The following is a 27,790-nucleotide window of genomic DNA, read 5'->3' as shown; positions in this document are numbered from 1 at the left end:
GCATCAAAATTGTTACTAATGTCTCTATTCCAGGCCCAGAGAACAACTTGTGTAAATCGTTAAGCTTGGCTAGAGTAATCAGTGTGAGGGGGAAGGTGGCAAAAGATGAAGCTGGGAAAGCAAATAGGGACTTGAAAAGCCAAAGTGGGTAAGTAACTGGGACTTTCTACTGAAAGCTATGGGAGCCAGTGAAAGATTTTATGAAGGGGTTAAAATCATCTGTTTTGTTTAAGAATTTGGAGATAGGCCCTAGAGGAGAGACTTAGAGTAACTTAGAAATGAAAGACATCCATTTTAAAGCACTGCTACACTGTACTGGGCCTGGGGCTGAGCGGAGGAGATTAATATTTGTTGCATACTTAACTAAATGCCATGCTTAATAGTTAAGTATGCCACACTAATGCCATACTTAACTAAATGCCGGGTGTGTGCTAAGCAGTTTCCATGTGCTATCTTTTTTTCATCTTTGCAACAGCCTTGTGAGGTAGGTATTATTGTACAGAAGAGGAAACAGTGGCTCAGAGAAGTGAAGTACTTGCCCTGGGTCACACAGCTAGTAAATGGCAGAGGAAATAGATTATTTTAGTCTGAAGGCTATGATGAGCTTTCCATCACAGCAAGCTATTTCCCAGCACTGCTGAATCTTACCGAGGTTGCTCATTTCCTGATTAGCAGTAAGTACGTAGGGTTTTTAAAACCAAAAAAACTGACTTTGCCACTAGATAGGTAAGTTTGAGCCTGCCATCTGTATCTGCATCAGTCTTGCTTTCCATGTTAGGTGTACAAACAATACGAAACTGTTCCTTAGGGGATTTATATAGATACTTTGTCTCTCCTACAGAATAATAAGCCATTTGACAGCAGGGGCTGTGGATTATCAATAGGTCAGCTGCAGCGTGGTACCCGGCATCTAATAGTTGGTTGAATGAATTCATGAATGAACGTCCACCAAGGCTGTGGAAAGGAAGAGGGGGAGTTTTGGCATTGTTTCAAGGCTCCGATCTGGGGACTTGTTACAACTAACACGTTGTGCAACAACAATATTTTCACGACTCCCAAGAAGTAGACTCCTTAAAGCCGACTCAGCTCCTGAAAGGAGAAAGCTCTGGTGCTGACACTCCCAATCCCAGCAGCGGAACTGACAGAAGCACAGACCACAAAGCTTGATTCCCTTCCACGATAGTGATAAGGACTGGGTTGAAGCTTACATCCGCATTTGCCATGAAGGGTTGGCTAAGCAAATGAATAGTGTAAACAAGATTTCGGGAAGAATGATTATTTAACCTGTTTAAGAAAACAAACTATTCTCAGGCATTCTTAAGCACTTCAGAAGTGTTTTATCTGAAAATACAAGTACATTTATATGCAAATAGTTGTTGCATCTACAACACTCCATTCTTACTGATTAAGTAAATAAAGAAGGTTCCTAAAGAACCTCCATTATGCAACTCTTTTTTTTAAGCCTAATTCTAGTAACTGTATGTACTTGAGAGTAAGAAAACTGTATTTCTTTGAAATATTCTGTGACAGAATTTTTAAGAATTCGGACAAACCTCCTCCATTAGGTAGCATCAGTGAAACTGTGCTACATATAAGACATCTACCTGGATCAATTTTCTATCCAGCAATAGCATCTCTTGTGCAATCTTGTCTCCCTATCTCTCCTAATCCAACCTAGAGCTCTTCCCGCCATCTATGTCATTATTGCATGTGCATGTGTGTGTGTGACAGGAGGGAGGAAGGGAGGGATGAATGGAGGGAGGGGAGAAATGTTGACTGATTTTGATGTTCCCTTTAGGGGACAAAAATGGATGGTATCATTTATTTTCCCTTCCAGTATATTTCTCACGCAAATGACTAAATTAAAAAGTTTATTATGTATATATAATTATAAAATGAATATATAATATATATTATTTATTCATTTTATATATATATTATATATACACAGACATGTTTTCTTTATAATAAATCCTTGATTGTAGGTTTTCTCATAAAAAGCTATATATAATATGGGGTCATTTGACACTTCAAAATTCTACTTGGCCTAATTGGCCAGTACTAGCAAGGCTGACACACCCTTGCTTTCCGGCTGGCTAGCCCCTTGTTCAGAGCATCTTTCTACATTATTTACCTAGAATGACCCTAATTCCTTCCCATATCATTTATACTCCTAAATCACTGGGAATTTTTAATTCTCCAATGACAAGAGAAGCATTCTTCAAATTTCTTCTCCAATGGTTTGAACCCAGACTACTCAGATAATTTGTTCTGAGAAACTCAATACATTAATTCAAATACAAGCTTTAATGCACAAAAATTAAATCTATAATATCTAGTTATTTTGGATGCTTCAAATGAACTTTATTTTTGTATCTTGTATATTGGACACTAACTTTAGGTTTAGGAGGGGGAGAACTGCTGAACTGGAGAGCCAGTGAATTACACGCTCTCTTGAAACTTAATGGCAAGCTTTCATCCCAGAAACGTAAGGGGATTCTTGAGGCCTGCAGTTGCATTCCTGCCGCTCGGGGTAATCAATAAAATCTGGGGCAGGCAAGCCAGACAGGATCATCAGGGATTTGTTCCAGATTGTGAATGTTGGACAAACTGGAAGAATGAAGGTCACATCAAAAGTATGAAGATGGAGAGAGTTAGCTGGGTCATAGAAAGACAGCATGTTGTTGTCATAATCCAGAAGGACACCCAGACGCTTCAACTGTGGTGGCACATCCACCAGCATTTCCTTGTTGTTATGTCTGACTACGAAGTTACTATTGCATCGAGAGAAGACCCATGAGGAGGCGTTCTTGCCAATCCATTCATTCTTGGGAGCTGATTTGTAGGCAATGCCAATTGCATACCTGTGAGACAGTAGAAAGGAGAGAGAAATAAACATTTATTAATGATCTGAGTTATGCTAGACACCATACAGGATATCTAAGAAATAGAATACATGTTTCTTCCTTAAATAGTTTACATTTAGATCCATAATACTGACAGCACTAGAGCTTTAAAAAAAGTTAGCAATTAGAGTGCTGTAATTTTCAACTCCTAGCTCAGTATATTTTCCCTAATTTTATTTTTTAAAAACTGGCAAATTTCTAGCAGTGGTTTCCATCACACGCCTTTTAACCTTGACTTACTGGTATTACGTTTGTGCTATAGAACTGAATCTCCCAGGAACCTAACAACAGGGGAGAGAGGAGAAAAGAAAAGTGGGATCCACTTACCATGTTGAGGAACCCATGACCACCTCCCAGTAGTGGCAGCCACTGTCAATGAATATATTTCCTGCTGCCCCATAGCATCCTGTGCCACTAAACCTCTCTGGGGTATGGCTCTTCTTCAGAGAGCTTTCATCCTTCTCCATCTGCAGTCCATCATTGGAGATCTTCAACTTCTTGTGAGTCATTTTGGGATCCAGTTTAAAGGGTTGGCCTGAAAAAAGTAGAAAAAAGAAAATGCATGAGGAAGTATTTAAGAATTCTATCTTTGTCCTCCAGGACCCTCACTATCAGAGGAGCCTCGACATGATGATCATTCTTGAGTCAGTGAAAGTTGACTGGTGTTTGGATTATATTAAGGAAGCAGGCCAGAAGCCACTGTTTTCAATAAAATAAAAATAAGCTGTCCTCCCTTCACAGGCTATCAAGTTAAAAGGGGGCTCTCAGGGTCTCATGTTCTCAAATAAGTTTTGTACTTTGCTTTATTTCGGTGGGTGGTTTGGGCTTTGAGCAGATTTCAGGGGAAGGAGTATTTGAGGTGAGACAAAGTGAGGGAATAGACAAGATAACTGCTGCTTGGTGGCAGAACAAAAAAACCTGAGAATAACTCAACTACAGGACAAATTGTTTGCCCTCTAACTACTGGGATGTAAATAACATATAATTAGGTAACTTTGTTAGAGTGACTTTTGCATCATCAATAATTAGAAAAAATATTTGTTGTGCAGGATCATTCACAACAAATTATTCCTTACAGTCATAGACAAAACCAGTTAGTTACTAGAAGCCAACAGCTGGGTATGGCAAGAGCTGTATAACACAAAACGCGTCTGGCAGACACCGTTGGCGAACGTAACACTCACCCCCTACTTTTTCTCTCTTACCCGCTTTTACTATAGAGATCAGAAACGCTAAATACTCAAGCTCCTAGCCTCCCTCGCTGCTAGGGTTGACTAAGAAGATGGAAGCAGAAGTCAGAGAGGGTGGAGGAAACTTCTAGGAAAGTGTCTGCTTTCTTGATGAAAGGGACAGCCATCACGTGTACCAACACTTTCCCCCTTCTATCTTGAAAGGAAATATGACGTCTAGAGGTTGCAGTGGCCATGTTGTGACCATGTGGCAATAAGCCAACACACAAAAGGAGAAGGAGCCTGGGTCTCTTACGACATCACAGAACTGCTGCACCATCCCTGAACCGCCTAACCTTCGAGCCTCTTGCTACGTGAAAGAGAGAAAAAACACTATTTGTTTAAGCTGCTAAAAAATACTATTTGTTAAGCTAAATTAGTTGGATTTTTCTGTCACTTTCAGTCAAAAGCATTCCTAGCAGGTATGGCTTCTCAGCAGGAGGATTTTACCAGATTATCACAAACAGTACTCTTTTACTCAATTGTCCCCAGAGCATGGAGGCAGAGTGCAGAGAAGAACTCTTCACTAACATCCTCCCAGGCCACCAGCTGTTTTATGTGTATCTCTGTGTCCACATACCTCCCAAGGACACAAACAAACCCCCTGCCCAAAGCACAGACTCCAACAGTACAGCCCCTCTACCCAGTGCCACTGCCCTCTTACACTGCTGTGGGTGCCAGTGTCAGGCTAAGCGTACTTGCTGGCACAGAGGGCAAAACTGCTCTCTCCTTTTGGAATCACCACAACGTACTGTTTGTTTTGAGTCGGGTAGGCTCACTGTTCCGGCTGCCTGCTTGGTTTATGGCTTTAACAATGAAGATGTAGCGTGTCCCACTCTGAAGTCCGTGGACTGTGTAATGGTTCTGTTTGATGTTGGGCACAATCATCCAGCTATCCACGGAATTATACAGGCCTGTAACGTGGGGAAAGCAAGGATGTTAAGGTAATAGAGGTAGGATGATGAGAAGCACACTGAAAATTCATCATAAGCCCCCCCCAAAAGTGAATTTCATTTTGTTTTCTTTTGAGACGTGGGAGACATAGTGAGATGAACCTCCTCTGCTTCTTTTCTCCCACGGAGCTAAGCTTATGCCAGGCTCCTTGCTTCTGGTAACTGAATGTAACCACTAGTGAAAGTTAGGTTACTCCAATTTGCTGCCAAATAATACAGGAAAACTTCTATACAAAATCACAGAATCATCTCTTTTATGGAGTCTCTAGGTCTTTACCCCAAAGGTCCAATCCTCTGAGATCTGAGTCTGACCTCGAATGGGTGGAGCAGAGCACAGTAACATGGAATCTCAGAGCCAAAAGGACAACTAGGCACTATATTTCCCTCATTTTACAGCTAGGAAACTAAGATAGAGAGAAGAAAAGTGACTTGCCCAAGGCCACAGATAGCTGGCGATGGTGCTGAGAGGAGAACTCTGGTCTCTTTAATCCTAGTCCAGGGTTCTCTCCACTACACCACAATTCACGGAGCAAACAGTAATGTTCCTTAGTCTCTGCAAGGTAGCGAAGCTTTCAGGGCTTATGATTCAACTCTCCCACACCATCCTCACCCTTACTTCCAATCTTGGTGGGCTCCAAGGTGTCATAGGGAAGCCAAGGAGATGACATGACAGTCAAAGCAGAATATCATCTCCTCACTTGACACTACCCAGTTTTACCCCTTCCTGGTTCTGATTCCAATACTCATTTGAGGTTGGGTGGTCCAGGAACACATTGTTGTCTGGAATCTCCTTCCCTCCCAAGTAGGGAAAGGGATCAGAGATCTAGGTTTCTGCTTTTGAAACTCTTTAGACCGTAAACATTGACTTAAACAGAGAAAATGTACATAATTAAAAACATGTATTTGGCTAACTTTTAGTAAAAGAGGGATCGACATTCTAGTCTGTGAATTTAGACTTATCTCTTCTGTTATCTGCTTTTCAGTCAGGTTACCACTTTTTAACCATAATTCTACCAGAAGATAGAAAAGAAAGGGCAGGGAAAGTGAGTGGTGAATTTAGTCATTTCTATGCAGCTCTAGCAAAGGATTTAGTGAGGTTAAAAATTGGAAATAATAATAAGTGATTTGAAAGAGATATGATCAGAAGGGTTTTATAATTAATTTGGGGAGCAGTAGAAGAAGTCTAAATTAAAACTAGAAAAAGAAGCATAATGGGGTGCAAACAGATATGCTATAGAAAGAAGAATAATTGGTGGCGATGTTCAGTGATTCTCATGAAAAGACACAAGGATAAGGGCCAGGAAAAATGTTTGAGGGTTTGGTTGCCTATGTACCAATGCACAGTATGAATCATAAACTGCACATTAAATTTTAATACTAAGAGGGAAATATATGATCTTCCAGATATACTGCTAACAATACAAAACCAAAACAAACTTCACAATGAAGTACTATGCAGCTATAAAAAAGAAGGTGGAAGATCTCTATGAACTGATAATGGAGTGATTTCCAAGATATACTGTTAATTTAAAAAAGAAAATTGCAAAAGAGTTTATGTAGTATGCTACCTTTTTTTTTGCGAGAAAGGAAGGCAAATAAGAAAACATACATATATTTGCTTAGATTTACAAAACAATAACACCAAGAAGGAAAAACCAGAAAATAATGAAACTGGTTGCCTACAGGGGATGGAGGTGGGGGAAGAAAATGAAAAGGATACAGGAGAGAATGACACTTCTCTGAGTACACCTTTTTTTGTATAGTTTTCCCTTTTGGAAACATTGTTGTTTTACAAATTCAAAAAATTTAAATGCTGTCAATATGAATGGGAAGAGTGGGGTCTAAAACTGAAGGCAAACCGAAACAAATGAAGCCACCTGTATTTCAAATGTAAACAATCACAGCAAAGGGCAAGAGGAGAACTGTAAACAAATCCTCACTATTGTTTGCGTTTGCAGCGGGATGGGCAACGCCATTCTGAAACTATTTCAGATATGTCATTGAGCAAATGAGTACCCGTGTTGATGTTGTTGGGAGCCAGGGTTCTCATTGCGGAAGTAGGAACATACAAATATGAAATGGGGAAAGGTAAGAAAGAACCTGCGGGATGGACTGGAATTGGAGATATTGGTATAAACTCATGATTTCTAAAATATGTATTTGTATGTGTATGTGCATACATATTGCACATATGTTAAGTATGTGTGTACGTATATTATGTGTGAATATGTATATGTACATGGGTGTATGTGTGTACTTCTAGTACCCAGGTTTTGGTCTGTAATAACATTCTCCTACTAAAAGGGACCAGGGTTCCTCGGAAAAATGGCTGACTTCAGGGCTGGGGCAGGATATGGTCAAAATGAACGTACAACATTTTGCTATGCTGAAAAGTAAGGAAGCACTGGAGAAAATGATGGAAGACTATAAGGACCCAGGAGTCAGCTTAAAAGGCTCCCACTGGCTAAATTTGGGCAATCTGAGCACCAAAATAAATAAGGGCAGTAAAGAATTATAAACCATTGAAAAAAGAGAATTCATAAGTCCATACTGAGAAGTAAAAAAAATAAATAAATGAAGGATGAGACTTTTGCTTACAGTAGAATGCAGAGTGGCAACTTGTAAACATGGAAGGGGATGCTCAGTTGGAAAATCATTATTTTGCCATCATCAGAGTAAAGATTGGATCAGGTGAGAATTATTGATTGATGCTAAAACAGGGATGGGGGTGGGATGGGTTTGATGAGGAAGCAGGATATTTTCATGGCCTTAAAGTATCATGGCACAGATTGCTTATTAGTTGCAAAAGGAAAAATAGTAACTATGCAAAGAAGAAATCAGGCAACACCTTTGATCAAGTGATCAAAATTAGCATCACCAATGAAGGGCAAGTACACATCGTGTGTCTCCAGATGTGATGTCCTAAGGAGAACACGCCTCTTATGTAGCCTTCCAGCCATAAATGTGTAATCTGAATGTAATCGTGAGGAAACATCAGACAAACTCAAAATAAGGAACAGCATAATAAACAAATAAAAGGGCACTTTAAAAAATATCAATGCCATTAAAGACAAAGAAAGGCTGAGAAAATGTTCCAGATTAAAGGATGCTAGAAATATGACAATTAAGTCCAATACCTGATCCTAGACTATATAGGACAACATTGGGTCCTTAATATGTCATAAAGTATATTATTGGGTCAACCGTCAAGATTGGAATATGAATGGTGGATTAGTTAAAAGTACTGCATCAACGTCATACCTCTTAAAGTTGATAACCGCACTGTGGATACATAAGAGAATTTCTTTATTCTTAGGAAACACACACTGAAGGATTTAGGGGTGAAAGGCCATGATGTATGCCAATTACTCTCGAATGGTTCAGAAAAAATGGACAGAAACAGAGAATGTTAGCAAATGATAAAGGAAATGGGATAAAATATTAACAATAGGTGAATCTGGGTAAAGAGTATATGGGCATTCTTTGTGCTGGTCTTGCAACTTTTCTGTAATTTTGAAATCATTTCTAAATTTTAAAAAGGTAAATATATGATCCTCTGGGTATCACTGAGACTTAATGAGATGGGATTTATCATTGAATTATGGTAATGGAAGTATAAACCTTGTTCAAAATGGAAAGACCACAATATGGAAATCCATGAACCTGAGTGTAAATGTGTGTGGAGAGCATTTGCATGAGAATGAAAATGAGGGGAAATAGAAGTTACATCTTTGTGGCAGTATGTTACAGACTGCCTGGCCAGGGACAGGTTATAGCCAGTGCTTTCATAATGCAAAACGCAAAGCTGAAACAGAGGAAAGATATACAGTAATGGGGAAGACCATTATCCAAACATCTGCTGGAATTCTCATTCAGCTAACAGCATCATCTGAAAAACTATTGGCTTGTGACAATTTCAAATCTCACATAAAGTGGGGAGAAAGTTTAAAATAAAGGGGGAAAGTTGAAAAAATAAGGAGAAGTACTTCTCCAGACAAAATTCTAACCAGCAAGGAAGAAATTTCTGGTTAAAGAAAATGTGGAGTTTGACTATTTTAAGATTCTTCATGTAAGTGGTATCATGTAGTATTTGTCCTTCTGTGTCTGGTTTATTTCACTTAGCATAATGCCCTCCAGGTTCATCCATGTTACTGCATGTGGCAGGATTTCCTTCTTTTTAAAGGCTTAATAATATTCCATTTTATGTATATACCACATTTTCTTTATCCATTCATCTGTTGATGGACAACTTTTTGTATGTCAATTATACCTCAATAAAGTGGTTTTAAAAAAGAAAATATAGGAAAACCTCAAGGGAAAGTAGCTCTCACAACCAGGGTTCAGTCAACAGTGGCAGGCCAGACCAGCATGTAGGACTGGAATCTTCATGAATATTTTTTCCTAGTAAAATAGTTTCAACTTATCTGCCCATTGCCATCCAAAATTTTGCTTCAGGGCTCTGCCTTTGTTCCTGTCCTATTCTACTTTTCTATCAATGGTCGAAGGAGGAAGACATAGAAGGCACGCTGCAAGGGGAAGTAAATATATTGAAAGGCAGAAACTACATACAAAAGAATTTTGGTAGGCTGGAATGAGGAGTCAGGACTAACCAGATAAAATGTCATAGGAATAAATTCAAGATGTTGTATTTCAGTTTAGATATTCAATTGTATAGGAATAGGATTTGGAATGCCTGGGGATTTCAGCTGACTATATGCTCAGTCAACACAACAGTCAACATGGCTGCTGGAAAAAAGGTACAGGACAAGGGGGCATCAGCTAACACACAAGAGCAATAATACAGCTATCCTCAGCGGACTAGGACTAATTGGTAGCTGGTTTAATTCAAGGAGCATTAAGCTTGAAGTCTGACAAGCTTGGGTTCAAATAATGACTCCATCAGTTTGTAGCTCTGTGACCTTGGACAACTCATTTAACTTGAGCCTCGAGTTTCTACGTCTATAAAATAGAATTAATATCATCTATTTCATAAGGCTAAGGAAGAAGTCATGAGGACCAAATGACATAACATATATGGGAGTGTTTGTAAATGGAAAAGCATAATACGTATCCAAATTGTTATTATTTTTCACTAGGAGGAAGTCTTGGGCCTTTTATAAGGAAGCACTGACAATTATTTATAGCTGCACAACAACTGAATGGGCTATTTTGCTAGAATTCAGCTACCCGTCACTGGAAATGTTTGAGCAGAGACAGGACAAACACCTGCAGGGTTTCTGGTAGAAGGGAAGATTTGACAAGATGACGTCTGAGGTCCCTTCCAATTCTAAGATGCTATGGTCCTCTCACTATTAAGAATTATCCTCTAAGCTTTTCTTTACAAAGGACTATGTACCCTTGAAAACAGAGGTGACAGCCTTTTGATCTTTGTCACTTCTTGGACTTATTCTCAACTCCCAGGAGACCACTGCTCTCCCCATATCAGGAAAGAGAAGCACAGTTACTGGCTTTAAGACTTTCCCGAGCAGGAGAGACAACTGCAAACAAGTATGTTGGGGAGGCCTTAGCGTTTTGCGACTTCACAACCTGAAGAAACACCCAGGAAAGCAGCTACCAGGGCCAAGCGGCTTAGGATGCAGCTGCACGAGGCAAGTGTTTTTTAGAGTTTGAGCCCAAATGTCCTCTCACCTCCCCATCCCACCATGTGGCCCTAAATTGTCACAAGACGGGAAAAGGAAGCCTATCGGGACGGTTTCGTTGGAAAAACTCCTCTCATGTGGGTCTGTGAAGTCAGACACAGAAGCACAAACACAAGGTAAAAAGAAAATACTAATTTGCAGCTATGCAACCTTAGGGTGCAAATCAGTTCCAATCTTGAATCCACTTTTAATTCTGCTTTCATTTCCATTTTCCCCAGCACATTGAGGGGAACTTGCAGCTCTAGTTAAGATCCTACTGCCTTGTCTTGCTCCAATTCATCAGAAGGCGAAACCATAACATGTAAGCTAAATGACTTTGCTTTGCGAACGTCTTTCATTTGATGGCCCACTGATGGGCCATTTTATATTTGGTGTAATTCTTGGAGGAAAGGGAGAAGGGGTAGAGGGAAGAGTGACAGAGGCAGGAGGCTTGTCACTTCACTTATTCACTGATACAAATAGGTGTGGTAAAGGAAGTGGTAGTCTTTGAATGTAATGTATTTTACCATGATAATGAAGTGGAAGAAGAGTCAAGGAGAGAGATGTTCACACACATAGGATCAGCAATGATGGTGGCTTAGCTACTCAGGAATGAATTCTGAGCTGTGTTCTGATTTGGGAGAGTGGAGTGACATGGATTAACTGAGGAAAAGCTAAGGATTACATAACAAATGGGAGTGGCCCCAGTGACTGCCCAGCAAGGAAATACACAACTTGCTTGTCACCCATCAGTAAGGTCTTTGCAATGCCCTGGGGGAGCTTGCACTGTCTACTACGAAACACTATACTAAACAACCTAACATGTCTTACAAACACTTGCCTCGTGGCGCCCCGGCCAATCTTGAGCAGCTTACTGCTTCCTTACATTTCCTTATCTCTGGCCACAGGCCCCAACTACACCATGACTTACTGATGAAGTTAGCCTGGCCAGTGAATATGGTGTACTGAAGCTCATAGGAGCTGATGCTGAACTCATCATCCGAGATCCAGTGGACCGTAATGGTGTCATGGGAAGCAGTACAGAGTTCCTCTCGGATAGATGGTGGGTTTGGGGCTGTAAGGAAAGGTGGAAAAGAAGGTAAGGAAAGCATACTCTCTGTTCTGGAATTTTACAATCGTTATTCTTGCTGCCCAACCCAACATCGCGTGGAAAGGAGGTTTTCTTAATAAGAAGCTTTAGATTGCATGTACCATACAACCTGAATCCAAGTGCTGAGACCTCAAGTTCCCCCAAACCACTTTTGCTTCAATGGTAAAGGTATTTTAGGCAAAGATCTAAGCCTAAGTTATTGAGATGATTGATTGCCCATCGTCTACTCTGCCTGCACTAACACATATGTAAATATTAGAGCAAAGTGGTCACATGTCTCCTTATTACATGACCTTCGACCTATTTCTTTTTTTTCAAAGTAAGTTGTATTATATATTTTTGGCAGTATTAATAGGGGTTAATTGTGCAAATTAATATGAGTTCCCTCATCTGTAAAATGGGGATGATAATTACCTCACAGATTCGTTGTAAGGATCATGATATAAAATTAATATATAGTGTCTGGTATAAAGTAGATGTTCAATAAATGACAACTATTTTTACATAGTAACAAAGATAACTACAAACACAAAGTTATTGTGTGTATATTTTTCTCATGGAATGATCATTCAACAATACTGAAGGTAGTCAGTATTTTTAACAGACTGGTTGTCTCCCTCATCTTCTAAAATTCTCTGCAACTCAGATATTTTTCTTCCTAATCTGCTAATTCCTAAATTTCCTTAAAATCATTTGGGTGGTACCTATACCCATGTGAGACATTCTCTAATATTCTTTAATCACCACCCGAGTTCTACCCCTTATAACAAGTGACATTATATTACTGACAGGCTCATAAGGAGAAAACCATCAGCAACTTCTTGTTTTTTACCTTTAAGTAAGGATGGTATGTATACCCATTCTGTCCCCGGAGTCATTGACAACTCATTTCTCTTTTCTGTTACATGAACTAAAATATATTCTATCTAAAGAGATACATGTATCATTTTAAAGATTATAAAAGCATTTTCATGATCAATATTGCCCTTTACAGATTATTTTAAAGTAAAAACACACCAAAAGAAAAGGACTAAAATGGAAAGGAAAGCACAGTATTTTCACACCTGTTAAATAATCCAGCCCCTCCAGCAGTTTCTTTTCTCTGGAAAAATCTAAAGCAAAGTTTTCAAAGGCATCATTAAAATTGATGTCTGGAATCAGAACTTGAGAAGATGCAGTTGCCATAGCGACCCTGGAAGAGAGAAAAGTACATCAGTATACATCAAAATAGGTTTGCAACATTTATCCAATGTTTGATTTCTGGTTAAACAAGGTGAAAATAAATGACTGCTAGGGCTTGATTCATTTAGTGAAAAATATCATATCTGTACTTTTCCAATGGAAACCACTTAAATTTTAATCATCAGGAACCAATTAAGGGTTATACCATATTTATTCACATATGTTCACCCCTCAAACACACTCCCCCATCCTGTCTTAATTAGGAGAAGTAAATACAGGATTCTTTCCCCTCTGCATCATTTTCCATCTGGCAGGCAGCATCAAAACTAGACCTCTGAAGGCTTGGTAAGAGCAGTTTGAGAGAATTTTTTCTCCCCCTCTATTTTTTTAATGCTAATCAACAAGCCAGCATGCTGGGACTTGGTTAAAACCTTCCCCTAAATCCTCTACTTTGTTTGACCTTTTATAACATTTCCATTTAACTAATTCTAAGAGTCTCAAGAGCAGGATCCATCTTCCATGGTCCCTAACACAGTGTTGGACACATAATGAATAAATAATTGTTGAATGAATAACTGAATGACTAACAACAACACAAACGCTAACCTTATTGAGCATTTAGTATATGTAAGACACCATGCATGTACTCTACATAAAGTTACTCCTTACTATCGCCCTGCGTAGCAAAGGTTATTTCCATTTTGTAAATGAGACATAGAAAGGTTAAGGAACTTGCTCAAGGTCACACAAGGATCAGAAAAAAATATATAACTGAACCTATGTTCATTGGAGTCTAAACTTTATACCCTTAACCATGTAGACAGTTCCTTTTTTTTTAAAAAAAAAGGTATATTTTTACATACTTCAGCAATTCTAAACCATTGTTCCACATCAGATTTATCTCTGAGCTTTGATCAAAATATACATGTTTAGGTCCTGTGCCAGACCTGAATCAGAGCCAATGAAGATCCTTGAGCATGCAAATAACAGGATGGAAAGAAACATTAACTTGGCAACAATATGCATGTTAGAGTGGAGAGAAGAGGCATTGAATGCAGGAAGACCAGAGAGGAAACTTGTATGGTGAACTAGTTGTAAGGGGATGAGGAGTTAAACAAATACATATCCTTATGCATGGATACCCTGTTACACATCTACCTACAATAGCTTTTGGCTGTTTCTGGAAATTGAGAGGTTTCAGGAATAAAATTCAGGTCAGGATAAACAAATGAAAGACTAATACAATGAGAGCCACTGAAGCTTTCGAGGCAGAGGAGTGATGTGCTCAAATTTATGTTTCAAGAACAATACTCCAGGGCTTCCCTGGTAGCGCAGTGGTTAAGAATCCGCCTGCCAATGCAGGGGACACGGGTTCGAGCCCTGGTCCAGGAAGATCCCACACGCCTCAGAGCAACTAAGCCCGTGAGCCACAACTACTGAGCCCGTGTGCCACGACTACGGAAGCCCACGCGCCTAGAGCCCATGCTCCACAACAAAAGAAGCCACCGCAATGAGTAGCCTGCGCGCCACAACGAAGAGTAGCCCCCGCTCTCTGCAACTATAGAAAGCCTGCGCGCAGCAATGAAGACCCAACGCAGCCAAAAAAAAAAAAAAAATTAAAAATATTTTAAAAAATAAATTAAAAAAAATAAGAACAATACTCCAGTTGCAGTGGATGGACTAGAAGGGGTCAAAACTAGAGGCAGATCAGATTTTAAGGTGTCTGGGAATGAGCAGAAAGTAAAGTGGTGACAGGAGAAGTGTAGACAAATAAAACAGAAAGTTAATTCATAACACATGAAAATAGCCAACAAATATATTAAAAAGCCCAACTACATGAAAAATCAAAGAAATGTAAATTAAAATGAGATAGCATTTATGATTATAAATAAAGACATCATAGGAGCTTTTTATGTCTATATTAAATAATGCCTACATGTTTTTATTAGGACTGAAAATGATTCAAATTTTGGAGGCCAAATTTAGCATTACATATCAAAATAGCTTAAAATGTAAATATTCTTTGACATCACAGTTCTACTTCATAAAATTTTTTTGATCTGTGATTTTGATTTTAATTCTTAAGCCTTATGATCACATAATGTACAAAATTTGTGCTGATGGTATATCTCCTCTATTTTAATCCTTCTAATGAGTTGGCAAAAGCACCATTACCAATCACACATATACAGTAGTTCTACAGTTGTATGTGTTTTTGGATAGCTGTTTAAAAGACAATCCTGAACCATAACTTGGTCTGACTTAGTGAAGAATTCACAAGCAAAATTTGCTACTGTATCTTGTCATGCTGAATTTTAAAAACATCCGACCTTATAGATTATCTATAAAAATGTGAGAAGTATTAAATACTCTTTATTTGGCATTATACCTAAACCAGACTAAAATGCCTGTCATTAAGTAAAAGGCAACATTTTAGATACAGAGAATTTTGATTAAATTGGCATAGTTAAGACCAAAAAGAGAAAGTGGACATTGCCAGCTTATCGTTAGTCCTGGCCTTAACAGGCTAATGAACACAGCCTGAAGCACAGGTGAGTCTTACTCTGTTCAATGAGACAGTGAAGGGATCGTCTCAGTATTTAAATATATTAATACCACCAGTTATATAAATCTAAATGTAAACACAGTTTTGTAAACACAAAAAAACAGGTTTTTTTGTAAAAAAACCTGTGTAAACACAGGTTTTGAGATGGCATTCACCACCTCTGTGCAAAGTTGAACATTATTAATCAAGTCCAATCATATCTTTTTTTAAATAAATTTATTTATTTATTTTTGCGTTGGGTCTTCGTTGCTGCACGAGGGCTTTCTCTCTAGTTGCGGTGAGCGGGGGCTACTCTTCATTGCAGTGCGCGGGTTTCTCATTGTGGTGGCTTCCCTTGTTGCGGAGCACGGGCTCTAGGCACGGGGGCTTCAGTAGTTGTGGCTCACGGGCTCTACAGCGCAGGCTCAGTAGTTGTGGCGCACGGGCTTAGTTGCTCCGTGGCATGTGGGATCTTCCCGGACCAGGGATTGAACCCTTGTCCCCTGCATTGGCAGGTGGATTCTTAACCACTGTGCCACCAGGGAAGTCCCCCAATCATATCTATAGAAGGGGAAAATAGTGATGGCACTTGCTGAACTGGAATTACTATCAAAATTCATAAAGCTGATCATACTCATTTATCCACAAGCCAATCTTATTTAAGTCATGACTGTCCAACAGAAATATCCTATCAGCCATTCATGATCTGAATTCTGGTGTATGAGATCAATTTAAATATGGTACACATAAAAAAGTCATGAGCTATTTCTGTTTTGTAGTAAATAAGGCAGTGGCCAAACATTACTCACTAGTAGCTTTTTTTGAGATAAGCTATCAAGTCTGTCCTTTCTGCCTTTTTCATACCAGCAAATATCATTTTTGTTCCAGGGATGTCCTTCCCGGGATTCTCCAAATACTCCATTCAATATCTCCTCTCCCCAGGTGATGCCTTTTGTTCTTGTTGACTTCTGTGTAAGAGAATCCAGGGACCTGACCTGTTTTTCACCCAAGTAGACGATGGAAATTTGGCCCAGTCTTGTGCTTGGCTCTCCATTCCACGGTATGGCACTGGGAACATTTCAGAACAAAATCTTCTTGCCCTTCTCAACATCAGCTATTTTAAAATATGTTTTTTCATCACACACTACACAGAGGTTCCCACTTGCAAACCAGACGTCCCGTTCTCTAAGTACTTCATAAATTTTTTACTAAAGAAGTAACTAAGACATATGCAAAGATACAACTATAAGAGCACTCAACACATTGTATGTAACCTAGTTGTCTAACAATGGGGACTGAGCTAAGTAATGTGTCATACATCAAAAGATGAAACACTATAAGGTCACTGAAAATCAGGTTATAAAAAAATATCCAATGCCAGGGGAAAGTTCGTGATGTGTTACGTTTCAAACAAGGTAAAATGCAGTATATACGACATGACCTTATGTTTGTGAGGTATATATATATATATATATATATATACACACACACTCCCAAATGTTAACAGTGGCTGGAAGGTTAAGGATGAGATAAAAATGACATTGACATATATGTAAGTGTTTGTGTCTGTGTGTGTGTCTGTGTTTCTGTATTTAAGCAAAACACAACATTAGCTATCTCTCAAGGTTCTGATCTCTATTAGGGATAATATGTAATAAGTGCCATTTGTAAGGGGGAAGGAATAACTCTCTCAGTTAAAATTTCATTTTAACTGAAGTCTTGGTTCTTAATACATTACAATGAATAATTGTGGGGAAGAATTTCAGACCCTATGAGAGACCAGTGAGAAAGATATTTAGGTTGCATAGATGATTCTCAAGCCATACCACATAGTTAGCCATCTATTCTTCCTACCACATAGGCTATACATAAGCCCATGAAAAGAAGATTTAGATATAGAGAGTTGGGAATCATCGACAGCTAAATGGTAACCAAAGCCCTAGGTGCTACAAGTCTGCAACAGGGAGAATGTGTACTGAGAAAAGAGAATAGCTTAAGACAGAATCACAAAGAACAACAGCATAAAGGAATAGGTCAAGGAATAGTTGCTCACAAAGGCAAATGAAACCAGACAGGTAGGAAGAAAACCAGGAGTGTTCTCAAGCTAAGGGCAGAGAAATTTCAAGTAACAATGGTCAGTAGGGACAAATGCTACTGAGAGACCAAGTAAGATGAAACAGTAAGATAAAACAAAGGAATGTCTATTATAATTTAGCAACAAGGTATTCATTTGGTGACCTTGGAAAGAATACTTTCAATAGTGTGGTAGTGGCACAAGACATTTCAGAGACTTGAAGAGTGAGTGGACATGATTACATACAGTGGTTTAAATACATGTTTTATCTCTGCTCTCATGAAATCCCACTGAAATGACAAAGAAAAAAAATCAAAACCCACAAAGAGAATGGAAAAAGAGATGCAAGTAAGATATTGTCAACAAATGTCTGGAAACTAGAAAGGGATGGATGAGTGGTAACCAACAACAGAGCAGAGAAAGCTGAATTGGGAAGCCAAAAACATGAAGCTGATTTATTGCCACAGACAGTTGAAAGTTTGCATGAGGAACAGCAAGACCACTAGATCCACCCAACCACAGACCACCCCTCTCTCATCCTGACGCCATACTAAAAGCAGTCTTAAAACCCTTTCCCTGCTTGGCTCCTAGAATAATGGCAGCCAGACTTGTACCCTTCATCCCCCTCCAGAAGCAGGAGATTGGTGGATTCCTTCCACGGGTAACTGACCCAAGAGAAAACACCTACAGACGGGTCCACTCAATAAAAATCTGGCATTCCGGACTTCCCTGGTGGTGCAGTGGTTGAGAATCCGCCTGCCAATGCAGGGGACACGGGTTCCATCTCTGGTCCGGGAAGATCCCACATGCCGCGGAGCAACTAAGCCCGTGGCCACAACTACTGAGCCTGCGCTCTAGAGCCCGTGAGACACAACTACTGAGCCTGCGTGCCACAGTTACTGAAGCTGGCACGCCTAGAGCCCGTGCTCTGCAACAAGAGAAGCCACCGCAATGAGAAGCACGGGCACCGCAAGGAAGAGTAGCCCCCGCTCGCCTCAACTAGAGAAAGCCCGCGCGCAGCAACAAAGACCCAATGCAGCCAAAAATAAAAATAAATAAATTAAAAATCTAGCATTCCGCCTTATAATCCTATAGCAAAGTTCACCAAGCAACAAACTGTTCCCACCCCCTCAGATCTCCCAGTCACCTTTTAGTCTTAAATTCAAACAGGCAGTGAAAAGCTCCCCAAACATTTAGGGAAAGACAGAAACTAACAGAGAAAAGGAACGTGGAGGAAACCAACACAATGCAGTTTAGAAGAAAACTTTTTTAGTGATCATTAATATCATCAGGAAGATAAATAGTTTGTATTCATAAAGCAAGGACAGAGTGCTAAAAAAGAAGCAAAGATCAAGAAAGAGCTCTTATAAATAAAAATATAAATACTTAAATTAAAATTTTAATAGAAGGATTGGATGAAAAATTAAGGAAACATCTTAGATCAAGAAGATAAAGTCATGGGGCTTCCCTGGTGGTGCAGTGGTTGGGAGTCTGCCTGCCAGTGCAGGGGACACGGGTTCGAGCCCTGGTCTGGGAGGATCCCACATGCCGCGGAGCGACTGGGCCCGTGAGCCACAACTGCTGAGCCTGCGCCTCTGGAGCCTGTGCTCCGCAACGAGAGGCCGCGATAGTGAGAGGCCTGCGCACCGCAATGAAGAGTGGCCCCCACTTGCCGCAACTAGAGGAAGCCCTCGCACAGAAACAAAGACCCAACACAGCCAAAAATTAATAATAATAATAATAAATAAAAATTTTTAAAAAATTAAAAAAAAAAAAGAAGATAAAGTCATGGAAAGTAGGAGATAAAAGATGTTTTAAAATTAGAGGGAAAATCAAGGGTGTCCAAAATCTGGCTACTTAGAGTCCCAGAAAGAGAGAAGAGAGAAGGGGAGGAAGTCCTTAGCAAATAATAAAAGACAGTTTCCCAGAACTAAAAGTCAGTAGTCTTTAGATTGGAAAGACTCACTTAGTGCCCAACAAAAATGAATAATAAAAGACCCACACCAAGGCATATCTTGGTGAAATTTCAGAAAAAAGTAGATTAAAGATAAGACCTTCAAAGCTTCAGATTTTAAAATATAGGTCACATTCAAAAGATCAGGAATCAAAATAGCAGTGGAAGTTAGGAGACAATAGAGCCATGCCTTCAAAATTATAAGGAAAATTTATTTCCAACCTAGCAAATTAGAAAATAAATTTAAAATATTATTTAAACAAAAAATTCTCAAAATTTTATTTACCTTGTACTCTTTCTTAGGAAGCTGTGGGAAAATTTGTTCCAGCAAAAATTAAGGGAATAAAATGGTACATGAAGGGGAAATCAGGTGGAACCCGATGGAGTCCCTAATTAAGAACACAGAGCTGTGAATCCAAGGAGACTAAGTTGGTTGGAGTTCACAGGGCAGAGTACTAGAGAGGAGAAAGCTGCACAGAGAGAATTCTGGGACCTTCAGAGGGTTTGCCTCTAGTATTCAATAAAATACTGATCAACACATGCATATAAGGAAACTGCCCAATGCTAGAGAAAGAGTCACCCAAAAAGATTAGAGGGAACAAACCCTAATGCTCACACAGGGCCAGGAATAGTGTATGTTCCCACCAGCCAGACCAGAAAATCTCATGATTCATGGGGGACTTGGTAGCGTACTCAGAAGGGTCTTGCCTCAGTAGTGGGGAAAAATTTCCCCTGGACTAAACACTGCTTTGATCACACCTAACAAATCTTAAAAGCAAGACCTGAAAGGAACAAGCTATTTTCAAGTAACTTAACCGTGTCCCAGAACAAAGTTTAGGAATACTTATAGGAATACAAAAATATATAGTGCCCAATAAGATAAAATTCACAATGTCTGGCATCCAATAAAAAATAACCAGACATGCAAAGAAGCAAGAAAATAAAGCCCATAATAAGGATAAAAAAAGCAACTAGTTGAAACTGACCCAGATATTAGAATTAGACATTAAAGCAATTATTATAACTGTATTCCATATGTTCAAAAAGCTAGAGAACCCTGCTACCTTCCTGCTCATGCTCAGCAAATGACTTTGCCTCCTATTTTACAAAGAGAGGGGTAGATATGAAATGATAAATTCCTCAATTTCTCATACCAAACTGCTGGGCATACTGAAATCCACATCCATTACTTCCGTCTTCCTTCTGGTTAAATGGAAGAGATGTCCCTTCATTTGTGCTTTGGCCACATACTTTCTTTTTTCCATAGCTTCAGTTTTGCCCCATCTCTAGCTGACCTGCATCCACTTTTTTTTTTAATTTATTTATTTTGGGCTGTGTTGGGTCTCCGTTGCTGCACGGGCTTTCTCTAGTTGTGGCGTGCAGGGACTACTCTTCGTTGCAGTGCGCGGGCTTCTCTTGCTGTGGAGCACTGGCTCTAGGCGTGTGGACTTCAGTAGCTGTGGCGCATAAGCTCAGCAGTTGTGGCGCACGGGCTTAGTTGCTCCACAGCATGTGGGATCTTCCCGGGACTAGGGATCGAACCCTTGTCCCCTGCATTGGCAGGCAGATTCTTAATCACTGCACCATCAGGGAAGTCCGACCTACATCCACTTTTAAACTCACTCACATCTCTCCTATCTAAAAAACTAATACCCACAACTTTCCTCTATCTCATAGTCATTCTAGCTACTGCCATATCTCTCTCCTTCTCTTCACAGCAAACTTCTTGAAAGAATTTTCATTTCTTCACCTCTAATTTACTCTTCTTAAACATTTGAAAGTTATTTATATTAACGTAATACTTGTACCTAATTAAATAGTCAAATGTTGCTAATAGTTATACTGCAAGAAGTAGCAATCTCCTCTCATCCCCAATTTCTGCTCTCCAATAATACTAGTATTGAGCATTTACATTGTGTTGGACATTATTCTAAGCCTTTATAAGTAGTAACTCATTTAACCCTCACAAAAACTTTATGAGATAGACACTATTATCATTCCCATTTTGCAAATGAGAGAATGAGAATGAAGCTCAGAGAGGTTATATGACTTCCCTAAGAGCAGCCAACTAGTTTAGGGTCAGAGGCAGGATTCAAATCTAGGGAGTCTAGTGCTATGGTCTAGACTTAAGAAGGGCATGCACCTATGTATGTGGCCAGAAGTTTCTCTGCTCCTACACCAACACCAACATAGAAAGCTCCAGCCCTGAGTGGGCAGCAGAGAGCCATGGCATCACTAGGGCACACGGTTGGCTGTGCATTAGAAGAACTGGTAGGCTACAGAGACAGAGAGAAGGGTGCCAGAAGTCCACAGGGCAATCTACCACACTGAGGCTTAGTAACTAGCCAGCTGGTAAAATCTTCAGGTGGCAGCTGCTACATATTGATGCATGCCTGAACAGAATTAAGTGACGTTAAGCTGGCCCCTTTTCATAAGAGGAGGCATGCTGAAAGAACATAAGGAACTCACCTCTCAGCAATATTTTTTGCAGACTGGAGAAACCGTGCCTGGTCATTTTCTTTCAGGATATGCTCAGCTTGGTTGATGAGGACTGTTGAGCGTTCAAGACACTGGCGGCAATTAGCAACCTGCTGTGCTAACTTTCTCAGTTTCATAACCTTAAAGAATTAGCAAAAGAAAAATAAGATAACATACCTAGTGGTTAATTAAAATGATAAAACAACATGAAGGAGATCTGCTGCAGTGATTCTAAAAATAAGACCTATTTACATCCCATGGTCCCTGTACTAAGCACTCACCTTGTCACCCTACCCACCACGTCTGTTTTGTCAACCCCTCCTACCACCTACGGCCCGCTCACTTACCCTGCAACACAGTCATATACTCCAGGTTACCTACCTCCTCTTTTTATTGATCACATTAATTATTTTTATCATAAAAGCAATGCGTGGTCATTACAGAAAATTTAGAAAATAAAAAGTATAAAAAGAAACCCTACCACCCAGAGATCACCATTGTTGACACTTTTTTGTCACATACATGTTTAATAAAAAGCACCTCCTTTTTCTTTATGAGTATCTACATTTCTATGTATATATTTCTCTAAGCATCTTTAAGCATACCTATGTGTTCACAGATCTGTGTTCTCGGACACTTCAGTTCCTGTGTTAGTTGGAACCACCCAGCATGGCACAAAGTAATGGTTATCACTCCAGGCTCTCATAACTCCTCACACTGTACACACAGCATGAGCTCATCATCACTACACTGACCAGCAGAGAAGTTCCCATCAGTTCCTTGCTAGCAATGCCTGCTATGCTCTTCCCTTCCGTTTGTGCTACCACTTCCCTGGTTAGGCCTTCATCAGTTCATGCCAAGAATCATTCCATAAGCCTCATAACATGCTTGCCTGACTTCAGTATCATCCCATTCTGATCTACCCTGCACACTTCTGCCGTATCTATCCGTCTTCTCCCTTCCTAAGAAACTAGAATGATTTCCTAATGCCTTTCAGATTAAGCCCAAAGTCCTTACAATGGCAGTCATGATCCTTCTGTAATTCTGGTCCACATTTCTACCATTACTTTTTTTTTCTTTTTGTATTGACTTATACCATACACACAGCAAAGCACCCAAATCTGAAGTGTACAACTCCATGATTCTTTGCATATACACACACCCATGTAACTACCAACCAGGTCATGATATAGAACGTTTCCAACACCCCAGAACTGCCATCATTTTGACCGAATTCATAGCACTAGGCCAAATATTGCTCCTTCTTTGCCCATCTCCCTAAAACCTCATTTCTTCTTGCTTTCATGATCCAAGTTCAAACTGGAACCATCGGGATGAAGCTTGGACATTTGTAAAGTCAACTCGGCCTTGGCCTCACTGAACTGCTGTGCTTTACCTTTGTCTCTTTGATTTTGACAGCAATCATTTGCTTCCTCTGCTGAATGATCTCTACCAATTCGTCACATTCTTCCATAAGTTTTGCCTCATGCATAGCAGTATTCACCTGCCAAGAAAGTCCAGAGTGTTACACAGTGATTTCTGCCTTTGTCCCCTGCTGGCTCTCAAAGGTTCGGACTGATAGCTAAACATGCATAACTTCTTCCATACCTCCCTCATAAGATCCACTCCTAGAAGAAGGGTAGAGATGATGATATTAATGATGCAAGGGCATTGAAGCACCACAGATAGGAAGCTCTCCGGCCTCTGGTAGATCATGATGGTTAATGGAGGCTGGGCAGAAGGACAGATGAGATGGGGGCATATTATTCCCACTGTAAAATTCCCTTTACTCCAGCACCCTGTCCTCTTACTGTTCTTTTGGAAAGAGGGTAAGGAGATTTAAGTACATCAGGGAAAGAGGATCCCTCTCCACAGGCACAAGAATATTAAGATAACATTACAAAAACATGTTTGTATCATCCTAACAAAAGTGTTTTCAGTTTTCCTTGTTCCTTTCTAAAATATAGAAAATGTTTCCATTTTAAAATATATGAATGCATAGCTATATCTTCACATTAAATATATGATTGTGTAGATATATTTTCACATAGTTGTCATCATGTCTTAGTAGATATTTCTCACTTTGGGCTGTCCAGTATCTGAATACCTTTCCTACTTGGGGATACTGGCTATATCAAAATATCTTTACTGCCAAGTCAGGGTAGGGGGTGAAAAAAAAGCCACCATTCTTCATTGTCTTCCCATGTACTGACTTCTCCTTCTGCCCATCTCTATTACTGTTGACATTAGATGATATGAAGTCCCCAGCTGGGCTAAAATGAGAGCAGAGGATCTTTGGGCTGCCTAAGTGTAAAAGGAAAGGAAGGGGAAAGGAACTTACATCTTTTAAGCATTTAATGTGTCAATCACTTTATATCGATAGATAAATTATTTCATATAATTATCAGAACCACTTTATAATATAGGAGCTATTCTTATTTCCATTTCACAGATGCGAAAACTGAGGCTAAGAGAATTTCAGCAACTTGCTCAAGATTGCACAGCTGGGACGTGGTGAGACCAGTATTCAAACCAAGACGTGTCAAGGGAAACCCCTGGGCTGGCGGGGTGGGAGGACAAGGTTCAGTTCCATTTCAGCAGCAGTCACACAGGGAAGCACAATCATTCCAAGAGTCTATTCAAGGATCACTCGAGTAGAGCTCTAAAAAGCCGAGGAATAGACAATGGGTTACTTGACAGCATCAAAACTCAAGTGGCCAGATGTGCTTCATTAGCAAGGTAGGGCTGCATTTCCAATTGCTAGCCCTCTTCAAAGGGCTCCTTTACATACTCCCAAGCCCAGCAAAATACCTGTCGTTGGACCCTGCTGCCTCCTCTCTCACCCTCTAAGGTCCCTGCTGGCCAATTTTCTGTTTCTTACCTAACTGAAATAAAATATGCTTGCCGAATTTCAACCTTGTTTTGTTTTATTTCCACTTTCCAGGGGGCAAATGCCACAATGAGAGCTTCCATTTGTCCTGAATGAACAGTCCCACTCAGGCCATTCTAGTTTTTTTTCTCAGACTCCTCTCTCTCTCCCTAAGTTGGATCTACCTTTCCAAGGCAGATAATATCACCCTCTCAAAGAACTCCCACTCATGTGAGAATAAGAGATTCATCTAGTGCTCCCTGGATCTGTGCTTAGACTATTTGGAGACTTAGTTCCCATTTATAGTTTCCTTTTGAGGCTGCTGATGGTATAGTACACAGTGGTATGGTGCCTTGTTTCTTATAATTCAGCCCTTGGACTAACCTTGACATAACACTCGCTATATGCCAGGCACAGCCCTAATCAGTTTATATACTAGCTCTCTCAATCATCAAAACAACCCTATGAAGGAGGTACCATTAGCCCCATTTTACAGATGAGGAAACCTGAGCACAGAGAGACTAAGTGACTTGCTCAAGGCCACACGCCTAGTAAGTGGCAGAGATGGGATTTGAACCCAGGGAGTCCAACTTTAAGAGTCCACACCTTTAACCATCACACTGAACTGCCTCTCCAGTCTAGTGTAACAGAATCCTGTCTTCAGTTCCTGACAATCATTACCTCTTCTGCACCATCCATCTTTATTTTGTCATCCCATTCTGTTTAGTCTTTTCAGACTACCTGTTGTTCCCCTAGAAGGCCATGCACATCCATGTCTTGTGCCTTTGCTCAAGACTCTCCTTTCACTTGGAAAGTCACTTCATTATTTGTTTGTTGAACAAAGTTCTACTTATCTTTCCAAGCCCAGATCAAAGATTGTCACTTCTGAAACTTTTTCTCACCTGCTTGGATACAGTTGGTTCCCTATTTCTATTCCCATAGCACTTCACATATAATTCTATTATACCTTTTACTACGTTACAGGAATTTATTAGTTTGTCTTCCCTGATCAAACATGAGTTCCGGAGGCCAGGGGCTGTGTCGTATTTGATGATATCTCCAGCATAGTGACTGGCATGTGGTCGGTGTTCAGTAAATACTTGTTGCATTGAATTGAATGGGGGGCAGTATCTCACTGCTTGCCAGACATGTCCACTTGGTTACTCAAGTTACCCTAAACTCAGTACGTCTAAAAACAAACTCATCACCTTCCCTCTAAATCCAGCTTCCACCTCTGATTTCCTCTTTTTGGTTATTTCTACTATCATTATTGCACTTGCTCAGGTTCAGTTACCTACTTCTCCCTCATCTCCCACATAAATTCACAGCAGTCCTGCCAGAGTCCTACCCTCCTTTTCTTTTCAATCTCACTAAAGTTCTTCTGGTAATACAATGAGGCTCTGGGCCAAGGAAACAACAAATTGAAGCCCTTATCATCTTTTTGGACTATTATTGTAAAAGCCTCATTAATTCATCCCCCTACCTCTAGAATCTTTCCTTTGTAACCGCCCCCCATAATCCACCCTACACCCTGAAACCAGGGAAAATCATCACCATCTTCATCATCAACCATGTATTAACCATCTCTTGTGTACAATGCATTATGCTCAGGCCCTGCCCTCAATAAATGTGCAGTCCAAAGGGTGATAGGGGCTTCAGCTTATTGGTTCCTTGGCCAATTTTATGGGGGAAAGCCTCATACATATAAAGCAAACAAGTCAAGTTAGCATAAGTGAAATATCAATGAGTGGTGAAGGCTATAATCTACAGAAATTGAAGGGAAAGATCACTCTCAGTGGGGAAGTGGAGAAAAGATACTTGAATGAAGTGGAACTTGAATTGAGCCTTGGAGATGGATAGGACTCAGATTTAAAAGGTGAGAAGGAGGGAAATTTTGAGCCAAGCTAATGAGATTGAACCTTACTCTTTAGACAATATGGTATCTTTGAAAATTTGGGAGGGGGGGAGAAGGTAAGATGGTGGGAGAATGACCATAATTAAATTTTTTAAGAAGATGAACTGGGATGAATGTGATTGGGGGTAATAGTAAGCGTGGGGACAATTTAGGAGGCTATTGTGATGTGAACAGGGCCTAGCCAAGGAGGGTAACAGGAACTGAAAGGAAAGGTCAAGTATGAGATGCACCCCCTTGCTTGAAAATCTTCAATTAGACAGCAAGCTCCTTGAGCAAAGGTTTTATGACACTTTGTTTCTCCCACTGTAACAGATACAATGCCTTAAACATAACAAACACTTAAGAAACATTTACTGATGGATTTAGCAAAGTGAAAAATCAAAATAGGAATGGCAAACATCAGAAAATATATTATAGTGAATGCATTTTGTAGAGAAAATGTAGGTTGAAGTGAGGGAGCTTGGGTGGGGTTTGGACAGTTGCATCAGGCAAGATAAAACAGCCAGATGCAACTAGTAGAGCAGAAACTTGGCTGAAGAGGCAAAATCCCAAACTAAAGGTAAAGCAGTGACATTAAAATCTTTCCATGTTGAGAAGCAGCCCAAAAGAGCAGGGTCCTTAAGTGTTTTCTGAACAGGAAATACTCCAGGGAAAATCTGTCTTCATGATGTGAATAAAACATCTCAAATTGCTTGGAAGGCACTTGAAAGCCCTGGTATTTTCCTTGTTTGCAGTTTTCTTTGAAAATACAGTGAGGTATTTCACTTGCTTATTAACCCTCAGTTGAAAACAACTGGGGTTATCTTGATAAGCATTCTTGGTCGGTTGATCTGTTGGTTGGTTCATTGGTTAGTTGGTTGGTGGTTTGTGGAAGACTCAAGATTTTTCTTTGAAGTTTGTTCTTTGGTTTAGATTAGTGGGTTTGACTAAATGGC

The 27,790-nt window shown here is 39.9% G+C and overlaps 1 protein-coding gene and 1 pseudogene across 4 annotated transcripts in view; both read right to left on the bottom strand.

The window, feature by feature from the left end:
• Positions 1-2,253: 2,253 nt before the first annotated feature.
• The window catches only part of MID2 (midline 2), a 94,681-nt gene continuing 69,144 nt past the window's right edge, over positions 2,254-27,790 (bottom strand). For 2 of the 4 annotated variants that reach the window (XM_061177848.1, XM_061177846.1), the window contains exons 4-10: positions 23,468-23,575; positions 22,063-22,211; positions 12,903-13,030; positions 11,569-11,802; positions 4,888-5,049; positions 3,234-3,441; positions 2,254-2,864 (exon numbers count right to left, since the gene is read on the bottom strand). In XM_061177848.1, the coding sequence (XP_061033831.1) occupies positions 2,462-2,864; positions 3,234-3,441; positions 4,888-5,049; positions 11,569-11,802; positions 12,903-13,030; positions 22,063-22,211; positions 23,468-23,575 (1,392 nt within the window). In that variant the 3' untranslated portion in view covers positions 2,254-2,461. The remainder of the gene's footprint in view (positions 2,865-3,233; positions 3,442-4,887; positions 5,050-11,568; positions 11,803-12,902; positions 13,031-22,062; positions 22,212-23,467; positions 23,576-27,790) is intronic. The other 2 variants (XM_061177849.1, XM_061177847.1) reach the window with 1 other exon arrangement.
• LOC133082641 (cytochrome c-like) lies at positions 16,374-21,821 on the bottom strand (annotated as a pseudogene).

The sequence above is a fragment of the Eubalaena glacialis genome, chromosome X (assembly GCF_028564815.1).
Source record: "Eubalaena glacialis isolate mEubGla1 chromosome X, mEubGla1.1.hap2.+ XY, whole genome shotgun sequence".
Classification (NCBI taxonomy): Eukaryota; Metazoa; Chordata; class Mammalia; order Artiodactyla; family Balaenidae; genus Eubalaena; species Eubalaena glacialis.
The sequence above is the reverse complement of the archived record's forward strand: the minus strand, read 5'-3'. Positions and strand labels throughout refer to the sequence as shown.